Source organism: Peromyscus maniculatus, chromosome 12 (genome assembly GCF_049852395.1).
Source record: "Peromyscus maniculatus bairdii isolate BWxNUB_F1_BW_parent chromosome 12, HU_Pman_BW_mat_3.1, whole genome shotgun sequence".
NCBI classification, from domain to species: Eukaryota; Metazoa; Chordata; class Mammalia; order Rodentia; family Cricetidae; genus Peromyscus; species Peromyscus maniculatus.
The window spans coordinates 12078823-12103672 of NC_134863.1; the positions used below are offsets into that span (position 1 = coordinate 12078823).

At 41.6% G+C, this 24850-nt stretch overlaps 1 protein-coding gene across 1 annotated transcript in view; it reads left to right on the plus strand.

Annotated features, from left to right (window-relative positions):
• Positions 1-24850, plus strand: part of LOC143268217 (uncharacterized) — a 73558-nt gene that overhangs the window by 26757 nt on the left and 21951 nt on the right. Inside the window, exons 9-16 of the mRNA XM_076549353.1 lie at positions 464-571; positions 6625-6695; positions 7428-7452; positions 13169-13239; positions 13974-13998; positions 17357-17464; positions 23199-23269; positions 24004-24028. Coding sequence (XP_076405468.1) covers positions 464-571; positions 6625-6695; positions 7428-7452; positions 13169-13239; positions 13974-13998; positions 17357-17464; positions 23199-23269; positions 24004-24028 — 504 coding nt within the window. The remainder of the gene's footprint in view (positions 1-463; positions 572-6624; positions 6696-7427; positions 7453-13168; positions 13240-13973; positions 13999-17356; positions 17465-23198; positions 23270-24003; positions 24029-24850) is intronic.

Sequence of the window (24850 nt, forward strand, 5' to 3'; positions counted from 1 at the left end):
TCTGGTATCTCACAGAATCACAGGGCACTTCTGAATGCCTGTGCTTTTTCCTATAGTATATATTACAAAGATCTGTATTAGCTTAGTGAGTCCTGTGGGTAGTCCTTAAGAAATTCTTAGGGTCTTAGTGAGCAGCTGGTGAATGGAGCCATTGCAAAGGTGTCATGGGCTCTAAGAAGGATTAGAGTGATACCACTCTGCTCTGACACCACACTCACAAAGTGTGTTCAGTCATGGGGCACTTCCTTCTGCATTTCCACATAAATTAGCTTTTACTTGTCATGTTCATGTAATGCTTAACTGGTTGTACACTATTCAGTGATCCTCCTGAAGCACAATCTCACTCTGATGACTATACCCGGAAACAAGCAATCAGATCAAATGTACAAACACACAGTTGTTAGTTTCCTCTGTTTTTCTGCCATGAGGCTGACATGAAACTCTATTCTCGATGCATTCCCAGTTTCTCCTTTATTGAAGAGAATTCAGCAGAGAGAAGCAATACCGCATACAGATGTGATGACACCAGAAATCTGTAAATTTTATTCTATAGAAATTCCTAATGAAAAAGGTATGTTGTGAATTCTGTAATTCTGTCCAGTTGTGTAATGTGGTGATAATCATTTTCTTTATATGTAAATCTAAAGAGAAGCTTAAGACTATTTCCCTATGTAGGATAATTCCAATATATCTAAGTCTTCAATGTAAACACAACTACAGATTTTAAAATGCATCTGATGTCACCTTTGGCTCTCATTCAATAGCATGAACTGTTGGAAACTGAGGCTCATTAGAATGAGTCAGGATGGCTTCACCTGCTGTAGACAGGAATAGGTGAATCACCCTTAATCCTTTCTCCCACATGTGGGTAATGCAGATGGAGTAGAGCTGATGTTCCTAAAAGGAACCTGGCAAAGTTCTAGCATCTCATGACAGAGGGTGAGATTCACCTTAGATAACAATGTTCCAGGTATGATCCAATGAGCAAGAGTCCACTAGTGGTCATGTTATGCATTGTTTCTTCAGTTAGCAATGGGGTAAAGATTTCATTAAGGACAACAAAAATAGGAGGTATCTGTTCTGTTCCTGTTACAAGGACATAATGGAAAGTGAGCAGAGTGTGCTATTTAATGTGCTTTGCTTATCCTCTCATTGGTACACATTTCCTCAGAACATTTACTGTTTTAAGTCTGTGATACTACCAATAATTCACGGTTTGGGATGGACTTACTAGCTCTGCATTGTAACTATGCCTGCCTGGATAATTTATTCAGTTGTTGTCACAAAATCTTGTGAAGATAACCTAAAAGGGAAATGGTACATTTTCAATATAGTCTCAGCTTATAGACTGTAACACAGGGTAATTATATATACAGGCAGGAATCTGTGGCAGAGTCCCGTTATAACATGTCAGCGACCAGAAGATTTAATGCTCATGCTCAGCTTACCTTTTTATATATCCTTGATCCCTTCCTAAGCCATGATGTCATGCAGAGTTCAGTAGTCTTTCCACCTCACCTAAAGTACACTGCTCTAATCTCACACTTGCTGCCCAGTACTGGGTATCATCCAATTGACTGTTGAGATTCACCATGACAGTGCCCATGAAGTGTTGTGTTCACTTTGTGTCCTTACCTGTGATAGATCCACTGTGTCTGGGGAGGAACAGTATTCTCTCTTGTACTCTAAGGAACCTGTAGGTGATAGTCTAGCAGAGTAAGCCCAATGATAAAGGAAGAACAGAGCCCTTCCATTTCTTCCTTCAGGACTTGTAGCAGTCCATGCATAGTCCTCTGTTCACTTTTAACTCCTGCTTCACGTGGCACCAACAGTGTAGACTGCTGGGTAAAATGGCTGTTTAGTCTGACACAACGACCACATCTGCAATATACTGGCAAGGAAGGGCCTAGTGTTAATGTGTAGCTCATTTCCAGCCTATGTGCCTCATCCTGGACTGCCATGCAGGATGACTGAAGTGTAAAGGAGGTCAGAGACTTGTCCTTCATCCTTGAGCCTCTGACCTTATGAGTGAGCAGGGATCTGATCTCTGACCCCTACCTTGGCTCTTTTTCATGCATTCTTGATTCTGATTCCAAGATACTGAGGGTGTCTTAGGAAGTTCCCATAAGCTAATATCCATGTTCCAAGAGCTGAAGGACATGAGCAATTGGGGAGCAACCTTCTTGGCACACATCTTGCTACAGGCTGTGTCTGTCCTCTATGTTTGTATATTTATGACTTTCTCCTGGAGTATCTGACATGGTGGTCTTTGGGCGGCAATGAGTTCATATCTGAGGAGTGTGTTTCCTCCAGGCTCTCATCTCTTTGGTAGGTTGATGGACTTTGATCTTTACAAGTCTGTCTGATCTTCTGCATTGTCTCATTGAACAACTCTGGGCTTGGCTCCTTCTCACAGACAATCTCAGTAGCCTTAATACATTGTGTCTCCTCTCCTTAAACTCAACAGTTATTGCTTCTGAGCAAGGTGTCCCTCCTAGATCTAGGAGCAGTCTCTACCCCCATTATCTTCTTCCTCCCTTATCTGGTGCATTCCTCTGGGATCATGGGTCCTGTAGACACTGCACCTGGTAATGCATCAAGGTGTGTGATATCCTTTCTACCTGGGAACATTGAAACATTGCTCAAAAGAATGCCCAACTGAGTCTCTTATGTCCCATGTCTCTTTTATTCCATAATTTTCTCTCCCTCACTAAGCTCATCAGAGTCACAAGACAACTTGGAGAGAAGAAGACAAAACAGAAACCTTCTCTGGAGACTGCATGCCCAGAAAGACGGTTGAATCTTAATAGGTTATCTGACTCATGCCCTTGCCTTGTGGGTAGAGGTGAAACCTTGCTGTTGAACAGCTGATACACTTGAATATGAAAAAAGAGAGGGAAGAGTTGAGTCTAAAATCAGCTAGGAAAGGTCTCCTAATCAGATTAGTGTAAAAGAACAACTAAATTACATTAAAAAAAACCCTGAAAAAGTTGTCCCAAAATTTATGGAAAGTGACAAAGCCAAACCACTGACTTTTGATGGTCCATTTGGAACTCTCAAACACCTAATGCTCTGACCCCAATTAGTGCAATGTCTGCTAATTTCCTTGACACTGTCTCTACTTTATACCCGTCTGTAGCTGTGCTGCAGGCAGCCTCATGTACAGACACCCTCTTTTTACATGGAAAGGCAGATGCCTCTGAGAAATATCCACCTTTAGTGCTTTTTTGAAGACAAAACACATGGCCTTCACCTAGGCCTTGCCAAAAATGTATGACTTCTATGCATGGATCTGGCTACCACTTTATGTCTGAGACTAAGTGGTGGGATGAGTTAAGGGTCCTGGGTGAGATTTCAAAAGATGGTCCTAGTATTGGCCTCCATAATCTGTTTGGTGTGGCATAGTCACACAGGGTGAAGAGTGAGTATCATGGGTCACAGTCAGCAAAAGGGCTGACACATGTGCTGCCTTTCTGGGTCTGGGCCTGCTGGTGGGTGGAATGGAAGGAGAGAAGTGATTCAGACTCATAAGAGAGTTGATAAATCTGCCTGGGTCTGGGAATAGAGGGCCTTCATGGGTGGGCAGCACATTATGATAGAACAGGTTTAGAATAGGTTTAGAATACTCCAGAGAGCCTGGGTATGGGGCACTTGCTTGTGTCCATACCTGAATTGGCATTAGGTTGAGGGTCCTTCATAAAGCTAGGCAAGAAGGACTATGGAGGATGACCCCTGCCAATACCACCAGTGAGGGTTCTGACACTAGGGGATCAGAATGGAGGGCAGGTGGTAACTGAGTGTGTGGACTAATGCAGGATAGTCCACACCCTCCTCTCACATCCATGCACAGGAACACTTACCTGCAACCAAGCAAATGCATCTAATCCACACCTATTATCAAAACTACACTCACACATGCCTATTCATGCATACCCATGAACAAGAAATCTGAATGGCATGTGGCACAATTACAATAAAATCATAACCATTTGTGGTTAAAGTTGTAGTAAAGTTTAATTATTGGCAAATATCATGCCACCATTGAGATACTTAATCACTTGCATGATTTGCTTGAGTTTCCATGTCATTGCTCGTTGCAGAGATTGTTTTCTTGGGTCTCTATTGCATTGGAACTGATTTATGTAACATTTCACTTGCTCAATTCGATTGTTTATTTCACTCATAAGACCGTCAATCATTAGAAAGCAATTACCTACACAATGTTTAGTAAATCTAAAGTTCTCATTGTTATGGTTTAGCTGATTTTATGAATATCACATGAACCTACTATAATTGATATACTTATGATATAAATGGAACATGAATATTGTCTCCTTCTCAACATATGAAATAAAGAAGCAATATATGTTAAATACACAGATTTCCATTAATGAAATGAAATGATTAAAACTCCCCTCCAAGTCCTTTGAAGAATGGAAATTATCATTTAAATCAATGCTTGAGTGTGCTAGACAAACATCTTTTTAGGAAACTATTCATTTCACATACCAACCACAAATTTGTCCCTCATTCCTCCCTCTCCCGTCTTTTCCCCCAGCCTACCCCTCATCCCCTCCATCAAAAATGTATGGCCTCCTATGGAGAGTCAGCAAAGCCCAGAACATTCAGCTGAGGCAGGTCCACACCTCTCCCCTTTCATCAAGGCTGTGCAAGGTGTCCCTACCATGGGCAATGGGCTCCAAAAGCCAGTTCATGCTCCAGGGATAGATCCTATTCCCACTGTCAGGGTGCCATGAAACACACCAAGCTACACAACGGTCTTGCCCAAGCAAAGGCCCAGTCCATTCCCATGCATGATCCACAGCTGTGGGTCCAAAGTTCATGAGTGCCCACCAGCTTAGTTTAGTTGTATCTGTCTTCCCATCATGGTCTTGATGCCCCTTGCTCATAGAATTACTCTTCCCTCTCTTCCACTGAACATGCTTGGCCATGGCTCTCTGCATCTGTTTCCATCAGTTACTAGATGAAGGCTCTTTATGACAGTTAGGGTAGTCACCAATCTGATCACCAGGGTAGGCTAGCTCAGGCAACCTTTCCACAACTGTTAGTAATCTAAGTTGGGTCATGCCTGTGGATTCCAGGGAACTTCCCTGACCAGGTTTCTCCCTATCCCCATGATGTCTTCCTCTATCAAGTTATCTCTTTCATTGCTCTCCCATGCTACCCATCCCATTTCCTGCTCAACCGTCCCATTTCCCCATGCCCCGATGCCATATCCATACTTTCCATTGTCCCACCCTAACCCCCAGGTTTCTCATCTATTTCCCCTTCTGAGGGCGTTCCTCATGTCCCTTTTAGGGTCCTCCTTGTTATCTAGCATCTCTGGTATTTACTCACTCATTAGTATATACCAGAAGTAAAGCAAAGTTAACCAAACTACAACCCACAGCTCCATAGAAGATAGACAAATATTTTAAATGCATGCTGATATGTATCCTTTTCACCAGCCTCACTGGTTATGTTGATGGACAATTTTTGCATCCAACTGAACTTTCAGATGTGCTAACACCTGCTGAATGGATGTCACTCTGGATTCAAAGTTGCCTATTTCATCTTTCAAAATGGTCTTTGCTTCTCCTAGTAGTTCATGGGTTTTTTTCTTGAGAGTGGCTAATGAAAGCACTCTCATATATCACTAGGCATTTATCTGCCAACATTCCATCGTTACACATCTTCTAAGTCCTGGAGTCTTTTGTATTTCTAGTTCTGCTCTTAGCTTGTGATTCTCTTCCTAGTCCGTGCAAATTTCTTTATGTTTTTTGATCTTGGAGTAAAATGCTGACATCCTATACAGCTGCTTCCTTCACAGTGATTCCCTTCTTTCCAAGTTGAGAGTTTCATGTGAGACATTTAGTACATAAAAGATTGTATTCCTGCCATCCTCATCTGTCAACTCTTACCTGAAATTGGAATGATAAAAATTGTAAACACAGCCGGGCGGTGGTGGCGCACGCCTTTAATCCCAGCACTCGGGAGGCAGAGGTGGGTGGATCTCTGTGAGTTGGAGGCCAGCCTGGGCTACCAAGTGAGCTCCAGGAAAGGCGCAAAGCTGCACAGAGAAACCCTGTCTCGAAAAACCAAAAAAAAAAAAAAATTGTAAACACACACACAAATTAAACACAAGTTTGGCCATAAGGAAGGAAAAAATTCTTCTTTCCAAGGATATCAATGCCTTCTCCAAGCCCGATGACCTGGATTTGAAACTCAGGACACACCTGGCAAAAGGGGAGGAACAGATTCCACAAGCTATCCACTGATCTCCACACGTAAAACGAGACCTCACAAGTGGCCCTCCAAACAGAATACATGTGAAAATGTTAATTTAACAATACACAATCAAAGACAGATTATTTTATGTTGCTTTGGGTGTCCACTGTCTAGAAATGCAACAAATCTCTTACTCATATCTCTCCTGGTCTTTCTCTGCTTTAATTTCCTTCAAGGGAAGACGGTTCAGCAGCTGCCCAACCATCCTGTTCAGTAGGTCTAGTCACATGTCCTAAGTCCATGCACTTTTACCCACATCAAGCAAAGATGCTACATAGGTAGGAAGCAGGACCAAGAGCTGACAGTCTGCAAGCTCATGACTTTCTGTCCCCCTAGTAATACCGGAAAATGATGAAAACACACTTAGACGAGATGGCCGCACAATGACAGAAGAAAATTCATCGGAGGTAAGAGAGCCTTTTTCTCTCTAAAATAGAAAGGTTACTTTAGTGATCTTATGTTTCAGAGGATATCCCACTGAACAACAAAACTGAGCAGGCATCATGGGTATTAGAGAGTTAGCTTAGGAAGGGGAGAAGAAGAATTGTACCAGCCTGTTCCAAACTGAATAGAGCATCAAAGCATCCAGTGTTAATTATCAGTCTTGTGAGCAGGCCTTTTCTTCTGGAGAAAAAAGGTTCTCTTTAGATAAAACTTAAAGTTTTGGTTTAGAAGTTGTCAGGCACTTCAGATCCCCTCAATTTCCATGCAGTATGTTCCACAACAGTCATATGGAGCAAGCTTCTTATGTCTAGTGTGGGGTTGTAGGTGGTTAGACTTTTAATACATGAGCATTAGTGTAAATAATTGAAGCTACATTGTGGCAGGGTTAATTTCATAGCAGGATCATAAAGATGCTCCAGCATGTTGCAGTGTGGCTTAGGGAACACGCAGCAGAGACCAAACAGATAGTGCCTCTTGATCTGGTGTGGGAACCAGCAAAAGTGGGAAGAGGTACAAGTGAGGAACCCCAGTTCTTTTGTGACACCATCATATATACTAAAGCAGAGTCTTTTATTTGAAGACTCTTTCCCACTTTGATTGGCATTATATCATGTTCATATGTGTTTCAAGGACCCATGTAAACAGAACTCATCATGACCTAAGCCACAGACTGTTTTCTTTTCTTTACATTTCAGGTAAATTGCAGAAACCGAAGACGAGGTATGTATTATGGAATCTCTTTCTTAAGACACCTTTTAGAAATGAATTGTATAAATACTGGGTATCCTAATGTCTAACCAGGCACTGTGATCTATGCCACCTATTGGGAAGCATTTGGACTGTACATTTTAAAAAGTGGGCCTCTAAGTTAAAAACAAAATTCTAGAGGCATTTTTCCATATGCCCTGGAATCAGCTACAATGCCTGTAGTTAGTCTGGAATGGGTGCACCACCCTCTAATTCTTTCTCCCACATGTGGGTGATGCAGATGGAGTAGAGCTGATGTTCCTCAAGGCACCTTGTTCCAATGTCTCATGACTGAGGGTGAAATTCAACTCAGTGAATTTGGATCAGTGTACCTGGTTTGAATCAATGAGCAAGGGTCCACTAGTGGTCATGTTATGCATTGTCTTTGAGTTAGGAATGTGGTAAAGATTTCATTAAGGACAAGGAAAATAGAAGGTTCTTGTTCTATTCCAATTACAGGGACATGATGGAAAGTGAGCAGAGTGTGCTATTAAATGTGCTTTGCTTATCCTCCTCTCCTTTGTACACATTTCCCCAGAACATTTATTCTTTAAGTCCGTGATACTACCAAACTTTCAAGGTTTGGGATTCAGTTACTAGCTCTGCATTTTACTTCTGCCTGTCTGAATAATTTGTTCAGTTGTTGTTAAAAATTCCAGTGAAGATGACCTAAAAGGGAAATGGTAGATTTTTCAATATAGTCTCAGCTTATAGGCTGTAACACAGGGTAATTATATATACAGGCAGGAGTCTGTGGCAGAGTCCCGTTATAACATGTCAGCGACCAGAAGATTTAATGCTCATGCTCAGCTTACCTTTTTATATATCCTTGATCCCTTCCTAAGCCATGATGTCATGCAGAGTTCAGTAGTCTTTCCACCTCACCTAAACTAAACTGCTCTAATCTCACACTTGCTGCCAAGTACTGGGTATCATCCAATTGACTGTTGAGATTCACCATGACAGTGCCCATGAAGTGTTGTGTTCACTTTGTGTACTTACCTGTGATAGAGCCAATGTGGCTGGTGAGGAACAGTATTCTCTCTTTTACTCTAAGGAACAAGATAGTCTTATAGGTGATAGTCTTGCAGAGTAAGCCCAATGATAAAGGAAGAACAGAGCCCTTCCATTTCTTCCTTCAGGACTTGTAGCAGTTCATGCATAGTCCTCGGTTCACTTTTAACTCCTGCTTCATGTGGCACCAACAGTGTATGGGTAAAATGGATGTTTACAGTGCTGGGTAAAATGGATGTTTACTCTGACAGAACTACCACGTCTGCAATATACTGGCAAAGAAAGGCCTAGTGTTAATGTGTAGCTCATTCCCAGCCCGTGTGCCTCATTTTAGACTCCATGCAGGATAACTGAGGTGTAAAGGAGGTCAGAGACTTTTCCTTCATCCTTGAGCCTCTGACCTTATGAGTGAGCAGGGATCTGATCTCTGACCCCTGCCTTGGCTCTTTTTCATGCATTCTTGATTCTGATTCCAAGATACAGATGGTGTCTTAGGAAGTTCCCATAAGCTAATACCCATGTTCCAAGGGTTGAAGGACATAGCAATTGGGGAGCAACCTTCTTGACACACATCTTGCTACAGGCTGTGTCTGTCCTCTATGTTTTGTATATTTATGACTTTGTACTCGAGTATCTGACATGGTGGTCTTTGGGCAGAAATGAGTTCATATCTGACAAGTGTGTTTCCTCCAGGCTCTCCCGTCTTTGGTAGGTTGATGGACTTTGATCTTTACAAGTCTGTCTGATCTTCTGCATTGTCTCATTGAACTACTTTGGCCTTGGCTCCTTTTCATAGACAATCTCAGTAGCCTTAATACAATGTGTCTCCTCTCCTTAAACTCAGCAGCTATTGCTTCTGAACAAGGTGTCCCTCCTAGATCTAGGAGCAGTCTCTACCCCCATTATCTTCCTCCTCCCTTCTCTGGTACCTACCTCTGGGATACTTAGTGTTATAGACACTGCATCTGGTAATACATCAAGGTGTGGGATATTCTTTCTACCTGGGAACATTGAAACATTGCTCAAAAGAATGCCCATCTGAGTCTCTTATGATACTGGTGGGTAGAAGTGAAAGCCTGCTGTTGAACACCTAATGCACTTGAATATGAGAAAAGAGAGGGAAGAGTTGAGTCTAAAATCAGCTAGGAAAGATTTCCTAATCAGATTAATGTAAAAGAATAACTAAATTATAAAAAAACTGAAGGAAATTTTTCTAAAATTTATGGAAAGTGACAAAGCCAAACCACTGACTTTTGATGGTCAATTTGGAACTCTCGAACACCTAATGCACTGACACCAATTAGTGCAATGTCTGCTAACTTCCTTGACACTGTCTCTACTTTATACCCGTCTGTAGCTGTGCTGCAGGCAGTCTCATGTACAGACACCCTCATTTTGCATGGAAAGGCAGACGCCTCTGAGAAGTATCCACCTTTAGTGCTTTTTTTAAAGACAACACATATGGCCTTCACCTAGGCCTTGCCAAAAATGTACGACTTCTATGCATGGATCTGGCTACCACTTGTGTCTGAGACTAAGTGGTGGGATGAGTTAAGGGTCCTGGGTGAGATTTCAAAAGATGGTCCTAGTATTGGCCTCCATAATCTGTTTGGTGTGACATAGTCACACAGGGTGAAGAGTGAGTATCATGGGTCACAGTTAGGAAAAGGGCTTACACATGTGCTGCCTTTCTGGGTCTGGGCCTGCTGGTGGGTGGAATGGAAGGAGAGAAGTGATTCAGACTCATAAGAGAGTTGATAAATCTGCCTGGGTCTGGGCATAGAGGGCCTTCATGGGTTAGTAGCACTATATGATAGAACAGGTTTAGAATAGGTTTAGAATACTCCAGAGAGCCTGGGTATGGGGCACTTGCCTGTGTCCATACCTGTTTTGGCATTAGGTTGAGGGTCCTTCATAAAGCTAGGCAGGAAGGACTATGGAGGATGACCCCTGCCAATACCACCAGTGAGGGTTCTGACACTAGGGGATCAGAATGGAGGGCAGGTGGTAACTGAGTGTGTGGACTAATGCAGGATAGTGCATACCCTCCTCTCACATCCATGCACACGAACACTTACCTGCAACCAAGCAAATGCATCTAATCCACACCTATGATCAAAACTACACTCACACATGCACATTCATGCATACCCATGAACAAGAAATCTGAATGGCATGTGCACAATTACAATAAAATCATAACAATTTGTGGTTAAAGTTGTAGTAAAGTTAATTTTTGCCAAATATCATGCCACCATTGAGATACTTAATCACTTGCATGATTTGCTTGAGTTTCCATGTCATTGCTCATTGCAGAGATTGTTTTCTTGGGTCTCTATTGCATTGGAACTGATTTATGTAACATTTCACTTGCTCAATTCGAGTGTTTACTTCACTCATAAGACCATCAATCATTAGAAAGCAATTACCTACACAATGTTTATTAAATCTAAAATTCTCGCTGTTGTTGGTTTAGCTGATTTTATGAATATCACATGAACCTACTAAAATTGATATACTTATGATATAAATGGATACATGAATATTGTCTCCTCTGAATATATGAAAAAAGAAGCAATATACATTAAATACACAGATTTCCATTAATGAAATGAAATGATTAAAACTCCCCTCCAAGTCCTTTGAAGAATGGAAATTATCATTTAAAAAAATGCTTGAGTGTGCTAGACAAACATCTTTTTAGGAATCTCTTTATTCATTTCACATACAAACCACAAATTTGTCCCTCATTCCTACCTCTCCCGTCTTTCCCCCCAGCCTAACCCTCATCCCCTCCATCAAAAATGTATGGCCTCCCATGGAGAGTCAGCAAGCCCAGAACATTCAGCTGAGGCAGGTCCACACCTCTCCCCTTTCATCAAGGCTGTGCAAGGTGTCCCTACCATGGGCAATGGGCTCCAAAAGCCAGTTCATGCTCCAGGGATAGATCCTATTCCCACTGTCAGGGTGCCATGAAACACACCAAGCTACACAACGGTCTTGCCCAAGCAAAGGCCCAGTCCATTCCCATGCATGATCCACAGCTGTGGGTCCAAAGTTCATGAGTGCCCACCAGCTTAGTTTAGTTGTATCTGTCTTCCCATCATGGTCTTGATGCCCCTTGCTCATAGAATTACTCTTCCCTCTCTTCCACTGAACATGCTTGGCCATGGCTCTCTGCATCTGTTTCCATCAGTTACTAGATGAAGGCTCTTTATGACAGTTAGGGTAGTCACCAATCTGATCACCAGGGTAGGCTAGATCAGGGAACCTTTCCACCACTGCTAGTATTCTAAGTTGGGTCATGCCTGTGGATTCCAGGGAACTTCCCTGACCAGGTTTCTCCCTATCCCCATGATGTCTTCCTCTATCAAGTTATCTCTTTCATTGCTCTCCCAAGCTACCCATCCCATCCCCTGCTCAACCGTCCCATTTCCCTATGCCCCGATCCCATATCCCTACTTTCCATTGTCCCACCCTAACCCCCAGGTTTCTCAGGAGTTCTCATCTATTTCCCCTTCTGAGGGCGTTCCTCGCGTCCCTTTTAGGGTCCTCCTTGTTATCTAGCATCTCTGGTATTTACTCACTCATTACCAGAAGTAAAGCAAAGTTAACCAAACTACAACCCACAGCTCCATAGAAGATAGACAAATATTTTAAATGTATGCTGATATGATTCCTTTTCATCAGCCTCACTGGTTATGTTGAAGGATAATTTTGCATCCAACTGAACTTTCAGATGTGCTAACACCTGCTGAATGGATGTCACTCTGGATTCAAAGTTGCCTATTTCATCTTTCAAAATGGTCTTTGCTTCTCCTAGTAGTTCATGGGTTTTTTTCTTGAGAGTGGCTAATGAAAGCACTCTCATATATCACTAGGCATTTATCTGCCAACATTCTATCGTTACACATCTTCTAAGTCCTGGAGTTTCTTTTGTATTTCTAGTTCTGCTCTTAGCTTGTGATTCTCTTCCTAGTCCATGCAAATTTCTTTATGTTTTTTGATCTTGGAGTAAAATGCTGACATCCTATACAGCTGCTTCCTTCATAGTGATTCTCTTCTTTCCAAGTTGAGAGTTTCATGTGAGACTTTTACTACATAAAAGATTGTATTCCTGCCGTCTTCATCTGTCAACTCTTACCTGAAATTGGAATGATAAAAATTGTAAACACAAACACTAAAGTTTAAACACAAGTTTGGTCACAGGGAAGGATAAAATTCTTCTTTCCAAGGATATCGATGCCTTCTCTAAGCCCAATGACCTGGATTAGAAACTCAGAACACACCTGGCAAAAGGGGAGGAACAGATCCCACAAGCTATCCACTGACCTCCACACCCAAAATGAGACCTCACAAGTGGCCCTAAACTGAATACATGTGAAAATGTTAATTTAACAATACACAATCAAAGACAGATTATTTTATGTTGCTTTGGGTGTCCACTGTCTAGAAATGCAACAAATCTCTTACTCATATCTCTCCTGGTCTTTCTCTGCTTTAATTTCCTTCAAGGGAAGACGGTTCAGCAGCTGCCCAACCATCCTGTTCAGTAGGTCTAGTCACATGTCCTAAGTCCATGCACTTTTACCCACATCAAGCAAAGATGCTACATAGGTAGGAAGCAGGACCAAGAGCTGACAGTCTGCAAGCTCATGACTTTCTGTCCCCCTAGTAATACCGGAAAATGATGAAAACACACTTAGACAAGATGGCCGCACAATGACAGAAGAAAATTCATCGGAGGTAAGAGAGCCTTTTTCTCTCTAAAATAGAAAGGTTACTTTAGTGATCTTATGTTTCAGAGGATATCCCACTGAACAACAAAACTGAGCAGGCATCATGGGTATTAGAGAGTTAGCTTAGGAAGGGGAGAAGAAGAATTGTACCAGCCTGTTCCAAACTGAATAGAGCATCAAAGCATCCAGTGTTAATTATCAGTCTTGTGAGCAGCTTTTTCTTCTGGAGAAAAAAGGTTCTCTTTAGATAAAACTTAAAGTTTTGGTTTAGAAGTTGTCAGGCACTTCAGATCCCCTCAATTTCCATGCAGTATGTTCCACAACAGTCATATGGAGCAAGCTTCTTATGTCTAGTGTGGGGTTGCAGGTGGTTAGACTTTTAACACATGAGCATTAATATAAATAATTGAGGCTACATTGTGGCAGGGTTAATTTCATAGCAGTATCATAAAGATGCTCCAGCATGTTGCAGTGTGGCTTAGGGAACATGCAGCAGAGACCAAACAGATAGTGCCTCTTGATCTGGTGTGGGAACCAGCAAAAGTGGGAAGTGGTACAAGTGAGGAACCCCAGTTCTTTTGTGACACCATCATATGATATACTAAAGCAGAGTCTTTTATTTGAAGACTCTTTCCCACTTTGATTTGCATTATACCATGTTGATATGTGTTTCAATGTCCCATGCAAACAGAACTCATCATGACCTAGGCCACAGACTGTTTTCTTTTCTTTACATTTCAGGTGCATTGCAGAAATCGAAGACGAAGTATGTATTATGGAATCTTTTTCCTAAGACACGTTTTAGAAATGAACTGTGTAAATACTTGGTATCCTTATATCTAACCAGCCACTGTGATCTATGACACTGGGAAGCATTTGGACTGTATTTTTTAAAAAGTGGGTCTCTAAGTTAAAAAAATAGTGGAGGCATTTGTCCATGTGCACTGGATTCAGCTATGATGCCTGTAGTTAGTCTGGAATGGTGTACACCAGGCCACATCTAAATCTGTTTTTTCCCAAGATAGGTATCCCAATTGCTCAGTCCAATCTACAGGGACAAGCTGTTGAATTACCCTATTAGGATACACACTTGACCTTTATAAAGTATATATGTTCAAAGCCCATCATATGCAGTACATTTATTTGTTTGTGTGCTACTCTGTGAAAGAATAAACCATGGCACAGAGATAAGTGATGAGGCTGTCCATGGAGATGAAGAGACCTTCTATAGCCCCAGCACTTGGTAATCCCTAACTTGGAACATCCCAGTATCTGCCTTCAATAGGTCAAAACTGCAGAGATCAGGACCCTGTAGTGACTACCACAGAGAGCCCAGGGCATTACTTCTCATCTACATACAGAGATTCCGAAGAATGAAAGGTTAGAAAGCACACAGGCTTCTAGTCAGATCACTGATTCTGAGAATGGGAAACAGATACTGCATGGCGAGATGGGGCAGGTGTGTTTCATTTAGAATTTTATAGTACATGGATTAATCCAGTAAGAACTAATGAAAAATGGAAGAAACACTTCTCAGAAAAAGAGCACAACAATTGTTTATACAATGCTCAGCCCTGAACACATATACATATAAAGCATAAAAGTAATATTATGTATACTGATCAGGTTCTATTTATTTGATTTGGAACACACACACACACACACACACACACACACACACACACACACACACACTCCAGTTAGTGAGAAAAGGAGCCATGTTTTGAAAGAGAGCAAGGAAAGGTTTATGGGTCTAGAGGAGGGTTTTCATTGAGAAACAGGTGTGGGAAATGATGTCCTTATTATAATATCAAAAAAAAGATTTTTTAAAGAAATAGTTTGATATGATGGTTTTTCTATATCTTATATTTCTTTTGTCATGTTTGGTTGTTATCTTTCAGAAATTTTTTTCTAGTGGGAGACAGACAGAATGGATCCAAATGAGATGGGAGATTGGGAGGAACTGGCAGGAACAAGGGGAGGAGAAACTATAATTTGGAATATTGTATGAAAAAAATCCATTTCCAACAAAAGGGAAAAAATGAAAAATTTAAAAATTCTCTCATGCAAATTTAAGATCAAGATTTTAATAGAAAAAATGAAAGTACTATATATCAAAAAGAAATAAATGATTTAGCAAAAAAAAACCAATAGCATGAGCACAAAAGAGACACTCATCTTAACAACAGTGTCCACTAGGAACTCCAGTTACCTCTTGGCTCTGGATCTGAGCTGACACATTTTCCTAATAGGAGGATGTTTTTAAAGATATATTTATTTTTATTTTGTGTATATGAGTGTTCACCTGTATGAATGTATGTGCACCATTTGTATCTATGATACATATGCAGACTCAAATTAGCTGTATGGTTTCTAGCAACTGGAGTTATAGACTATTTTGAGCTGTTTTTTCTGTGTTAGAAACCAACCAGACCTGTGTCCTCTGCAGGAACAGCAGGGGATGTTAACCTCTGGTCTCCTTAGCTCCTGGCAACAGGTTTTTAAATGTGAGCTAGACTCTGGGCTCCCAGGGGACTTCTGCTCACTGGTAGTCAGTGTCCATAATGCCTGTGAGTGGGAACACTAGGGGGACCACAGGCAGCAGGTAGGAGTAAGAAGAGCATCGTTATTTGCAAAATGGTTTCTGTATATTTGCTCAGGCATGTGCTATGAAGGCCTTTGGCAAAGAAGAGCTAGTTCTTGAGAGAGAATGTGGTTATTGCATACCTACCATTTCTAAGGCCTCGGGTGTGAGCTCCCAGTATGAAAAAGATGTGCTGTGGTTGTATAGCTTTATAAAACTCCTTCAGAGGTGCTGATGGGAGAATTTTAAGTTCAAAGACATCCATTTCTACAAAGTGACATTGAGATCACTGTGGGCCAGAGACCTTTTCTCTAAAAAAAAGTGAAAAGAAAACAACAGAGGGGAGTAGGACTTCGTCCATTGCCCCTATGTCTGTGTGGGAGAAGATTCTGGAGAAACAGAGCTTTCATGAAGAATGGATGAGCAGCATCTTGCAAACTCACACGTAGCCTGTGTAGACTACCATTCTGTTAGCTGAACTCAGTTCAGATTGTCCACACAATTTCAGGGGACATCTGTCACCTACAATGGCACCAGGCTGCTTTTCCAGCCTCTTCCTGATGAGGGTTTATGCAGGGTGATGTGATTAAAAGAGTTTCCTTTCCTCCCAACTTCCACGTGACAACTTGGTCTAGATTGACTTGGAGCCTGGAAGCATTGGTACCCTCCCAATTTTGTTCCGGAGGTTCAGACTCAGTCACTGAGAGGCCAGTGGCAGGTTGAGGATGATAGAGGAAGGTGCTGTTTACTGATCCAGGAATCCCACAGCTCATTTGGGACGAAGCTCACACTTGGAGTCAGGGACTGCCTGGCAGAGCATGTCTCCTGTCAGTTGTTTCTGTCAGGAGAGGTCGTCACTGGCACACAAATGCAGCTGTTACTGCTCCATTGTGTGAAATGTCACAAGTTTTCAAAGCTTCTTACCTTCCTACCTCCCATGGACAATGCCATACATTGTCCATGAGATGTACTATTATATAAGGGGTAGTCAAAGAATGAAGAATAGCAGTTCTCCAGTGTTCTAGAGTAAATGAAACAGTTTGTCTGAATTCAGTTACTCCTGTGTAGCTGAAGTCTTCTGGTATCTCACAGAATCACAGGGCACTTCTGAATGCCTGTGCTTTTTCCTATAGTATATATTACAAAGATCTGTATTAGCTTTGTGAGTCCTGTGGGTAGTCCTTAAGAAATTCTTAGGGTCTTAGTGAGCAGCTGGTGAATGGACCCATTGCAAAGGTGTCATGGGCTCTAAGAAGGATTAGAGTGATACCACTCTGCTCTGACACCACACTCACAAAGTGTGTTCAGTCATGGGGCACTTCCTTCTGCATTGCCACATAAATTAGCTTTTACTTGTCATGTTCATGTAATGCTTAACTGGTTGTACACTATTCAGTGATCCTCCTGAAGCACAATCTCACTCTGATGACTGTACCCGGAAACAAGCAATCAGATCAAATGTACAAACACACAGTTGTTAGTTTCCTCTGTTTTTCTGCCATGAGGCTGACATGAAACTCTATTCTCGATGCATTCCCAGTTTCTCCTTTATTGAAGAGAATTCAGCAGAGAGAAGCAATACCGCATACAGATGTGATGACACCAGAAATCTGTAAATTTTATTCTATAGAAATTCCTAATGAAAAAGGTATGTTGTGAATTCTGTAATTCTGTCCAGTTGTGTAATGTGGTGATAATCATTTTCTTTATATGTAAATCTAAAGAGAAGCTTAAGACTATTTCCCTATGTAGGATAATTCCAATATATCTAAGTCTTCAATGTAAACACAACTACAGATTTTAAAATGCATCTGATGTCACCTTTGGCTCTCATTCAATAGCATGAACTGTTGGAAACTGAGGCTCATTAGTATGAGTCAGGGTGGCTTCACCTGCTGTAGACAGGAATGGGTGGACCACCCTCTAATCCTTTCTCCCACATGTGGGTAATGCAGATGGAGTAGAGCTGATGTTCCTCAAGGCACATTGTTCCAATGTCACATGACTGAGGGTGAAATTCAACTCAGTGAATTTGGATCAGTGTACCTGGTTTGAATCAATGAGCAAGGGTCCACTAGTGGTCATGTTATGCATTGTCTTTGAGTTAGGAATGTGGTAAAGATTTCATTAAGGACAAGGAAAATAGAAGGTTCTTGTTCTATTCCAATTACAGGGACATGATGGAAAGTGAGCAGAGTGTGCTATTAAATGTGCTTTGCTTATCCTCCTCTCCTTTGTACACATTTCCCCAGAACATTTATTCTTTAAGTCCGTGATACTACCAAACTTTCAGGGTTTGGGATTCAGTTACTAGCTCTGCATTTTACTTCTGCCTGTCTGAATAATTTATTCAGTTGTTGTTAAAAATTCCTGTGAAGATAACCTAAAAGGGAAGTGGTACTTTTTTTGAATATAGTCTCAGCTTATAGACTGTAACACAGGGTAATTATATATACAGGCAGGAGTCTGTGGCAGAGTCCCATTATAACCTGTCAGTGACCAGAAGATTTAATGCTCATGCTCAGCTTACCTTTTTATATATCCTTGATCCCTTCCTAAGCCATGATGTCATGCAGAGTTCAGTAGTCTTTCCACCTCACCTAACCTAAACTGCTCTAATCTCACACTTGCTGCCCAGTACTGGGTATCATCCAATTGACTGTTGAGATTCACCATGACAGTGCCCATGAAGTGTTGTGTTCACTTTGTGTCCTTACCTGTGATAGAGCCAATGTGGCTGGTGAGGAACAGTATTCTCTCTTTTACTCTAAGGAACAAGATAGTCTTGTAGGTGATAGTCTTGCAGGGTAAGCCCAATGATAAAGGAAGAACAGAGCCCTTCCATTTCTTCCTTCAGGACTTGTAGCAGTCCATGCATAGTCCTCTGTTCACTGTTAACTCCTTCTTCATGTGGCACCAACAGTGTAGAGTGCTGGGTAAAATGTCTGACAGAACTACCACATATGCAATATACTGCAAAGAAGTGCCTAGTGTTAATGTGTAGCTCATTCCCAGCCTATGTGCCTCATCCTGGACTGCCATGCAGGATGACTGAGGTGTAAAGAAGGTCAGAGACTTATTCTTCATCCTTGAGCCTCTGACCTTATGAGTGAGCAGGGATCTGATCTCTGACCCCTGCCTTGGCTCTTTTTCATGCATTCTTGATTCTGATTCCAAGATACTGAGGGTGTCTTAGGAAGTTCCCATAAGCTAATACCCATGTTCCAAGAGCTGAAGGACATGAGCAATTGGGGATCCACCTTCTTGACACACATCTTGCTACAGGCTGTGTCTGTCCTCTATGTTTTGTATATTTATGACTTTGTACTCGAGTATCTGACATGGTGGTCTTTGGGCAGAAATGAGTTCATATCTGAGGATTGTGGTTCCTCCAGGCTCTCCCCTCTTTGGTAGGTTGATGGACTTTGATCTTTACAAGTCTGTCTGATCTTCCGCATTATCTCATTGAACTACTTGGGGCTTGGCTCCTTTTCATAGACAATCTCAGTAGCCTTAATACATTGTGTCTCCTCTCCTTAAACTCAACAGTTATTACTTCTGAGCAAGGTGTCCCTCCTAGATCTAGGAGCAGTCTCTACCCCTTTTATCTTCCTCCTCCCTTCTCTGGTACCTATCTCTGGGATACTGAGTCCTCTAGACACTGTACCTGGTATTGCATCAAGGTGTGGGATATTCTTTCTACCTGGGAGCATTGAAACATTGCTCAAAAGAATGCCCATCTGAGTCTCTTATGATACTGGTGGGTAGAGGTGAAAGCCTGCTGTTGAATACATAATGCACTTGAATATGAGAAAAGAGAGGGAAGAGTTGAGTCTAAAATCAGCTAGGAAAGGTCTCCTAATCAGAGTAGTGTAAAAGAATAACTAAATTATATAAAAAAAAAACAGAAGGAAATTGTCCCAAAATTTATGGAAATTGACAAAGCCAAACCACTGACTTTTGATGGTCAATTTGGAACTCTCGAACACCTAATGCTCTGACCCCAATTAGTGCAATGTCTGGTAACTTCCTTGACACTGTCTCTACTTTATACCCGTCTGTAGCTGTGCTGCAGGCAGCCTCATGTACAGACACCCTCATTTTGCATGGAAAGGCAGAAGCCTCTGAGAAGTATCTACCGTTAATGCTTTTTTGAAGACAACACATATGGCCTTCACCTAGGCCTTGCCAAAAATGTATGACTTCTATTCATGGATCTGGCTACCTTGTGTCTGAGACTAAGTGGTGGGATGAGTTAAGGGTCCTGGGTGAGATTTCAAAAGATGGTCCTAGTATTGGCCTCCATAATCTGTTTGGTGTGGCATTGTCACACAGGGTGAAGAATGAGTATCATGGGTCACAGTCAGCAAAAGGGCTGACAGATGTGCTGCCTTTCTGGGTCTGGGCCTGCTGATGGGTGGAATGGAAGGAGAGAAGTGATTCAGACTCATAAGAGAGTTGATAAATCTGCCTGGGTCTGGGCATAGAGGGCCTTCATGGGTGGGCAGCACATTATCATAGAACAGGTTTAGAATAGGTTTCGAATACTCCAGAGAGCCTGGATATGGGGCTCTTGCCTGTGTCCAACCCTGAGTTGGCATTTGTTTGAGGGTCCTTCATAAAGCTAGACAGGAAGGACTATGGAGGATGATCCCTGCCAATACCACCACTGTGGGTTCTGACATTAGGGGATCAGAATGGAGGGCAGGTGGTAACTGAGTGTGTGGACTAATGTAGGATAGTCCACACACTCCTCTCACATCCATGCACACGAACACTTACATGCAACCAAGCAAATGCATCTAATCCACACCTATGATCAAAACTATACTCACACATGCACATTCATGCATACCCATGAACAAGAAATCTGAATGGCATGTGCACAATTACAATAAAATCATAACCATTTGTGGTGAAAGTTGTAGTAAAGTTTAATTATTGGCAAATATCATGCCACCATTGAGATACATAATCACTTGCATGATTTGCTTGAGTTTCCATGTCATTGCTCATTGCAGAGATTGTTTTCTTGGGGCTCTATTCCATTGGAACTGATTTATGTAACATTTCACTTGCTCAATTTGAGTGTTTATTTCAATCATAAGACAGCAATTTCCTACACAATATTTAGAAAATCTAAAGTTCTCGTTGTTGTTGGTTTAGCTGATTTTATGAATATCACATGAACCTACTAAAATTGATATACTTATGATATAAATGGAACATGAATATTGTCTCCTTCTCAACATATGAAATAAAGAAGCAATATATGTTAAATACACAGATTTCCATTAATGAAATGAAATGTTTAAAACTCCCATCCATGTCCTTTGAAGAATGGAAATTATCATTTAAAACAATGCTTGAGTGTGCTAGACAAACATTTTTTAGGAATCTTTTAATTTATTCATTTCACTTACCAACCACAGATTTGTCCCTCATTCCCTCTCTGCTCCCACTCCAGCCTTTTCCACCAGCCTACCCCTCATCCCCTCCTTGGAAAATGTATGGCCTCCCATGGAGAGTCAGCAAGCCCAGAACATTCAGCTGGGACAGGTCTACATCTCTCCCCTTTCATCAAGGCTGTGCAAGGTGTCCCTACCATGGGCAATGGGCTCCAAAAGCCAGTTCATGCTCCAGGGATAGATCCTATTCCCACTGTCAGGGTGCCATGAAACACACCAAGCTACACAACGGTCTTGCCCAAGTAAAGGCCCAGTCCTTTCCCATGCATGATCCACAGCTATGGATCCAAAGTTCATGAGTGCCCACCAGCTTAGTTTAGTTGTATCTGTAAGTCTTCCCATCATGGTCTTGATGCCCCTTGCTCATAGAATTACTCTTCCCTCTCTTCGACTGAACATGCTTGGCCATGGCTCTCTGCATCTGTTTCCATCAGTTACTTGATGAAGGCTCTATGATGACAGTTAGGGTATTCAGCAATCTGATCACCAGGGTAGGCTAGCTCAGGAAACCTTTCCACCACTGCTAGTATTCTAAGTTGGGTCATGCCTGTGGATTCCAGGGAACTTCCCTGACCAGGTTTCTCCCTATCCCCATGATGTCTTCCTCTATCAAGTTATCTCTTTCATTGCTCTCCCAAGCTGCCCATCCCATCCCCTGCTCAACTGTCCCATTTCCCTATGCCCCGATCCCATATCCCTACTTTCCATTGTCCCACCCTAACCCCCAGGTTTCTCAGGAGTTCTCATCCATTTCCCCTTCTGAGGGCGTTCCTCGCGTCCCTTTTAGCATCCGCCTTGTTACCTAGCATCTCTTGTATTTACTCACTCATTACCAGAAGTAAAGCAAAGTTAACCAAACTACAACCCACAGCTCCATAGAAGATAGACAAATATTTTAAATGTATGCTGATATGATTCCTTTTCATCAACCTCACTGGTTATGTTGAAGGATAATTTTGCATCCAACTGAACTTTCAGATGTGCTAACACCTGCTGAATGGATGTCACTCTGGATTCAAAGTTGCCTATTTCATCTTTCAAAATGGTCTTTGCTTCTCCTAGTAGTTCATGGGTTTTTTTCTTGAGAGTGGCTAATGAAAGCACTCTCATATATCACTAGGCATTTATCTGCCAACATTCTATCGTTACACATCTTCTAAGTCCTGGAGTTTCTTTTGTATTTCTAGTTCTGCTCTTAGCTTGTGATTCTCTTCCTAGTCCATGCAAATTTCTTTATGTTTTTTGATCTTGGAGTAAAATGCTGACATCCTATACAGCTGCTTCCTTCATAGTGATTCTCTTCTTTCCAAGTTGAGAGTTTCATGTGAGACTTTTACTACATAAAAGATTGTATTCCTGCCGTCTTCATCTGTCAACTCTTACCTGAAATTGGAATGATAAAAATTGTAAACACAAACACTAAAGTTTAAACACAAGTTTGGTCACAGGGAAGGATAAAATTCTTCTTTCCAAGGATATTGATGCCTTCTCTAAGCCCAATGACCTGGATTAGAAACTCAGAACACACCTGGCAAAAGGGGAGGAACAGATCCCACAAGCTATCCACTGACCTCCACACCCAAAATGAGACCTCACAAGTGGCCCTAAACAGAATACATGTGAAAATGTTAATTTAACAATACACAATCAAAGACAGATTATTTTATGTTGCTTTGGGTGTCCACTGTCTAGAAATGCAACAAATCTCTTACTCATATCTCTCCTGGTCTTTCTCTGCTTTAATTTCCTTCAAGGGAAGACGGTTCAGCAGCTGCCCAACCATCCTGTTCAGTAGGTCTAGTCACATGTCCTAAGTCCATGCACTTTTACCCACATCAAGCAAAGATGCTACATAGGTAGGAAGCAGGACCAAGAGCTGACAGTCTGCAAGCTCATGACTTTCTGTCCCCCTAGTAATACCGGAAAATGATGAAAACACACTTAGACAAGATGGCCGCACAATGACAGAAGAAAATTCATCGGAGGTAAGAGAGCCTTTTTCTCTCTAAAATAGAAAGGTTACTTTAGTGATCTTATGTTTCAGAGGATATCCCACTGAACAACAAAACTGAGCAGGCATCATGGGTATTAGAGAGTTAGTTTGGAAGGGGAGAAGAAGAATTGTACCAGCCTGTTCCAAACTGAATAGAGCATCAAAGCATCCAGTGTTAATTATCAGTCTTGTGAGCAGGCCTTTTCTTCTGGAGAAAAAAGGTTCTCTTTAGATAAAACTTAAAGTTTTGGTTTAGAAGTTGTCAGGCACTTCAGATCCCCTCAATTTCCATGCAGTATGTTCCACAACAGTCATATGGAGCAAGCTTCCTATGTCTAGTGTGGGGTTGCAGGTGGTTAGCCTTTTAACACATGAGCATTAGTGTAAATAATTGAGGCTACACTGTGGCAGGGTTAATTTCATAGCAGGATCATAAAGATGCTCCAGCATGTTGCAGTGTGGCTTAGGGAACACCCAGCAGAGACCAAACAGATAGTGCCTCTTGATCTGGTGTGTGAACCAGCAAAAGTGGGAAGTGGTACAAGTGAGGAACCCCAGTTCTTTTGTGACACCATCATATGATATACTAAAGCAGAGTCTTTTATTTGAAGACTCTTTCCCACTTTGATTGCCATTATATCATGTTGATATGTATTTCAAGGACCCTTGCAAACAGAAATCATCATGACCTAGGCCACATACTATTTTCTTTCCTTTACATTTCAGGTTCATTGCAGAAACCAAAGACGAGGTATGTATTATGGAATTTTTTCCTAAGACACGTTTTAGGAATGAACTGTGTAAATACTTGGTATCCTTATATCTAACCAGGTACTGTGATCTATGCCACCTATTGGGAAGCATTTGGACCGTATTTTTTTAAAAAGTGGGTCTCTAAGTTAAAATAAATAGTGGAGGTATTTGTCCATGTGCACTGGATTCAGCTATGATGCCTGTAGTTAGTCTGGAATGGTGTACAACAGGCTACATCTAAATCTGTTTTTCCCCAAGATAGGTATCCCAATTGCTCAGTCCAATCTACAGGGACAAGCTGTTGAATTACCATATTAGGATACACGCTTGACCTTTATAAAGTATATATGTTCAAAGCCCATCATATGCAGTACATTTATTTGTTTGTGTGCTACTCTGTGAAAGAATAAACCAAGGCACAGAGATAAGTGATGAGGCTGTCCATGGAGATGAAGAGACCTTCTATAGCCCCAGCACTTGGTAATCCCTAACTTGGAACATCCCAGTATCTGCCTTCAATAGGTCAAAACTGCAGAGATCAGGACCCTGTAGTGACTACCACAGAGAGCCCAGGGCATTACTTCTCATCTACATACAGACATTCCGAAGAATGAAAGGTTAGAAAGCTCACAGGCTTCTAGTCAGATCACTGATTCTGAGAATGGGAAACAGATACTGCATGGGGAGATGGGGCAGGTGTCCAGTTACCACTTGGCTCTGGATCTATGCTGACACATTTTCCTAATAGGAAGACATTTTTTAAAGATATATTTATTTTTATTTTGGGTATGTGAGTATTCACCTGTATGATTGTATGTGC